Here is a 4,858-nt window from a genome sequence, read left to right as displayed (position 1 = left end):
GTACTGCATCCCCATCTGGGGACCCCGGCACAAGAAAGATGTGGGCCTGTTAGAGCAAGTCCAGGGTAGGGTGAAAAAAGATCGGACGGCTGGAGCACCTCTCCTCTGAAGAAAGGCTGAGAGAGCTCAAGAAGTTCAGCCTGGAGAAGGGAGGGCTCTGCGGAAACCTCATTGTAACCTTTTAATACTTAAAGAGGTCTCAAAAAAAAAATAAATTAAAAAAAAGATTGCGAAGGACTCTTAACTTGGGTAGAGAATGATAGGGCAAGGGGGATTGGTCTTAAACTAAAAGAGGACAGATTTAGACTAGACCTTAAGAGGAAATCTTCACTGTAAGGGTAGTGAGGCACTGGAACAGGTTGCCAAGAGAAGCTGTGGATGCCCCATCCCTGGAGGTGTTCAAGGCCGTTCTGGATGGGGCCTTGGCCAATCTGATACAGCAAGTGGCATCCCTGTCTGTGGCAGGGGGCTTAGACTGAGATGATCTTTAAGGCCTCTTCCAACCCGAGTCCATGATTCTATAATTCTATCCTTCCATGATTCTATAATTCTATGATTCTTGAGCTCCTGACTATGCTTCTGCTCATACAGCCCCGGATGTCATTGGTGTCTTTGGTGTCTCGGAGCACTGCTGGGAGTCACTTCTCGTTGGGTGGGTTTACCACCCAAGTAACTTTTCCTGGACCAGCTTTTGGTCTGCAACCATAGAGGGGCTTTAAGATAGATGACGTGGCATGAGGGCAGGCTGGCAGGAAGTCATCTGCCAGACTGGGCTCTGGGTGACTGCGGTGATGCTTTGGAGAGCTCATGGATGGCCCTTAGAGACACTCAGAAAGCACCCGCTGTCTCTCCTCCTGCCCTCAGTCTTTCCCTGCCTCCCTCTTCCCCACAAAGTTTTGCAGACAGCCCAGGGAACAGATGGAAGGAGTAGGGGGAGGACTCTGTGGTGGGTTGACCCCGGCAAGCATCTACGCACCCACCAACGCACTCGCTCATACCGCAGCCACAGCAGGACAGGGGAGACAGCTGGAAGTCAAAGAGACAGAAAAACTCCCTGGTTTATATAAAGACATTTTAAGGAGGGAATGGGAAACGAGAGAAAAAGCAAGTGATGCCAAGGCTGTGCCTCATCACCTCCCACCAGAAGACCAATGTCCAGCAAGTGTCTGCAGGATGGCTACTTAGGGAGAACTGTCCCACTGTTTTGTTGCCGGGCGTGATGCTCTATCGTATGCAATATCCCTTTGGTCGATTGGGGTCAGCTGTCCTAACTGTGTCCCCTCCTGAAAACTTCCCCGCCCCTAGCCTGCTCTGTGAGGGTGCAGAGGGGGAAACATAGAAGGCCTTGACGCTGAGCTCAATCGTTGGAGTGTCACCTCCGCTGTTTTAGCCACACAATCAGAACACAGCACCATACTGCCTATGGTGAAGGCAATTGCCTCCATCACAGCCAGAGCCAGTACAGCCTGCTTCCCCCACTCCCTCTCCTGGTCTGCTCCGGGGCCATTTTCTGCACGAGCCTCCCCGCCCAGCACAGCTGCCCCCAGAGCAGAAGGAATTGCCGCCCCTCCTCTTGCCTCTCTCCCTCTCCCCTGCTGCCCCCTTCCCAGGAACCTGTGTGGCTGCTGCCCTCCCGGGGCCACCTGCAGCTCTGGCTCCTCACTGGAGGCCAGCAGTGGCCACATGCCACCTTCAGCAGGCTGTGCACTGAGGCCGAGATGGCACGCCAGGAAAGAGAGGCAGCAAAGCTGGGCCTGATGGCCAGAGGCCCTGCAGAACTCATGGGCACCTCCCTCACGTGTGAGTGACAGTGCTTTCCAAGGGGCCCTACTGCACACGGCCTCACCCTTGGAAACGTGAATGGTCCCCATGTGTCCCACATGCCCCCTGACGTCCCCAGATGGTGTCTCGCAGCTGGTGTCTGGAGTGTCTGCAGGGGAAGGACGACTCAGAGGTGCGGGCTGGGATGCAGCAGAACTTTAATATTAGAGTCAAAAGAGGGAAACGAGGTCACACCACGAGGGTGCCCCAGTGTAGGAAGCACCAGGGGCAGACGAGAGCACGCGCTGTGTGGCCACGGAGAGCATCCCGCCACCTGTCCATCTGCCCACTCCACTGAGGGAAAAGGGACAGAAGGCCCACACTAGGCTGATGTGGTGGGACTCAGAGCTCAGTGGAGCTGCAGTGAGTAACAAGGACACAGGTGGGAAAGGAGAGAATGGAGGAGGAGTAAGGCAGACATGGGCCGTGCTCTCCAAGAGTCCCATGCTCTTCCAAGGGGTGTTGGGGAGGTTTGGCCACCCTGAACACAAGAAGCCTACGCTCTGTGCCCAGTCCGCTACCAACGTCTGGGTCCCTGGGCGTCTTTCTCCTGGGCCATCACCAGCAGCTTTAGCAGGGGAAGCACCTCCTGCCGCAGTAGCCGCTGCCCAAGCCGGAGAGGCCAAAGCCCCCGGAGGAGATGGGCACTCCCTGAGAGCTGAGGATGCTGCCAACGGCAGCGGAGGTGGAGGATCCCACGGCGGTGTTCTGCGGGAAGGAGCTGAGGATGGGGCCGGGCAGGGTCACCACCACGGGAGAGGGCTGGATGAAGACGTTGGAGTCCTGGCACTGCCTGACACAGGGCTCATTGCAGCTGTTGGCCAGCGGAGTTGGGCCACAGGGTCCGCATGGCAGGCACTGGTTGTAGCAGGACATGTCTCGGGGCAGGAGGTGTACCTGGTAAGAGAGAGGACTCAGAGGAGAACAGTGGTGACAGAGGACCAGTCTGCCAGTCCAACCTAGAACAGCCATGGGACATGCTTTCTGGGGAGCTAGCAACAGTGTAAGAAGGCCCACAGCCTTCTCCTTCCCTTTTTTCCCAGCAGCCTTGCAAGAACGTCCAGGCCAAAGCAGATCCCAACCAAGCCCTTATCTCGGGATTTATGTCAGCCAAGCCACTGCTTCACTTCATGACACACCTCCTGTCCCCTTCCCTCGCCCATGACTAGCAACCCCAAGACCCAACAGAGGAGGAAGGTGCAGACATGTAATGAGAAATCCCCAGGGAAGAAGAGGAGAAGTAAGGCCTTCAGACTCACCTCGTTCCCAGGGAGATGGAGGCGAGAGCAGTGGATGAAGAGAGTGAGGAGATGGGGCCTCTTTTATACCTCTCCTGCACTGCCCCAGGCCCACAGTCACTCTACGCAGGCCGTAATTTTCTGGCAGACTCACCTGAAATGCAAAATAGCCTTCCTAATGGCACAGGTTGTGCTTTGGTTTCTGTCAGTTCTGCCATTTCATTTCCTCATTTCTGATTTGCCCATTTGGCATCAGAATCTCCTTTTAAGTAACAACATGAGAGGTCAAGCATTTCCCTGAGCGGGAACACGTCAGTAGGGGCAGCAGATGAGTCCTAAGTGCTAGAGGGTTTATTGGGTTTACATGGCAAGTTTCTGCATAGGTGGCCTCTGTGAGAGGTGTCTGGAAGCTGCCCATGAGCTCCCATGAGCTGTCCCCTGACCCCCTCTGAGGAGGACTGACCTCAGAATACAGGCAGACATGGACTGTGGGAGGCAAGGGATACACAGGCTTCACCATCTTGATCAAAGATATGGGGCTATGTGAAGGATCTATCCTAATCACTTTTTCAAGGGGAACAAAGGTTACAGGAAAACATCTTTTCCCTGGCTGGGACTTGTCTCTGGGTTCCAGGCAATATGTCCTAGCATGAGAGCTTCAGCACACCTCTGCCATGTCCCAAAGCCCTCCTCAGGCAACAGAACAAGCCAGCACCACTGGGGGGACAAGGAAGCTCCCCCTCAACAAGCAAGGGCTGGCAGGAACAGGCACTGCCATGGGGCTGGGCATGCTCAGGGAGGGGACTTGCTCACAAGGGTCCTGGCTACAGAAACACCTCCCAGACTCCATCAAGGAGGCAATGCATCCCTGCTGCATGAACAAAGCACTTCCCTGCCCTGCAGACATGGGAGGCAGCTGGGACACACCCCAGGAAAGCAAGGGAATGCCTTCAGCAGGCAAGCTTCCTGGGAGAGACTCTCCCTGCCCAGTATGAGTCATGCTCCAATTTGGGATTGGCCACGTGCCACAGTTTTGGCATGAAGCCAAGCCAGAGTGCATGCTGTCTGCAGGCCTGAGCACCACGCATGCCAAATCCCCCTCTGGCCAGGCAGCTCTGTCTGAGCCTGAACTCGAGCTGTGCCACCCTCCAGGCAGCCCCAAAAGCCTTTGCTCTGCAGCATGACATTCTGACCAGAACTCTCATGCCTCAGGCAGCTCACAGGATGGTCAGCATCTTTTCCACAAGAAGGCAGGTCTTTGGTTTTACTGCTGGTCACAGAATGTGTCCAGCCAAAGTGCATGGTACGGAAAGGAGAGTGGTGGAGCAAGACACTGTCCCGGTGAACAACTCAGTCCTCTGGTAGTGAAGGGACCTGATTCCCCAGGACTTGCTGGGCATCATTGTGCTCAGGAGAGTAACCTTTGCCTTCCTCACAGCAGCTGACAACATGGCTTGCCTGAAGAGCCCAGGAGACAGCCACAAGAGGGAACAAGGCCAAGGATACAGAAAACATGTCATTAAAAAGGAGCTGTCTTGTGCCAGTTCATTTCAAAACTGCAGCACAGCCCATCTGCCTATGCAGGCAATGAGCTGTGACTGGTGGAGCAGGCTGGGAGCCAGGCCAAGTTGTAGAAGGATGTGCTGTGTCCTCAGGCGAGGGAGGCTTTGGTCATCCAGGAGGGCTCTGCATAGACAGAAGGATATGCAGGACCCCTCCAGCACTTGGGACTCATCTTCTACCCCTTCTGACCTACTCTATGGTGGTTTTACTCAGCTGGGCAGCTGAGCTGCATCACA

General features: G+C 55.2%; 1 protein-coding gene across 1 annotated transcript; it reads right to left on the bottom strand.

Annotated features, from left to right (window-relative positions):
* Positions 1-2,358: 2,358 nt before the first annotated feature.
* On the bottom strand, positions 2,359-2,717 carry LOC137844559 (feather keratin 1-like). The gene has a single exon (XM_068661027.1). The coding sequence runs from the start codon at positions 2,695-2,697 to the stop codon at positions 2,392-2,394; it is 306 nt and encodes a 101-aa protein (XP_068517128.1). The 5' UTR covers positions 2,698-2,717; the 3' UTR covers positions 2,359-2,391.
* Positions 2,718-4,858: the final 2,141 nt, after the last annotated feature.

The sequence above is a fragment of the Anas acuta genome, chromosome 25, assembly GCF_963932015.1.
Source record: "Anas acuta chromosome 25, bAnaAcu1.1, whole genome shotgun sequence".
Taxonomy (NCBI): Eukaryota; Metazoa; Chordata; class Aves; order Anseriformes; family Anatidae; genus Anas; species Anas acuta.
This window is presented reverse-complemented; position numbering and strand designations above follow the sequence as displayed.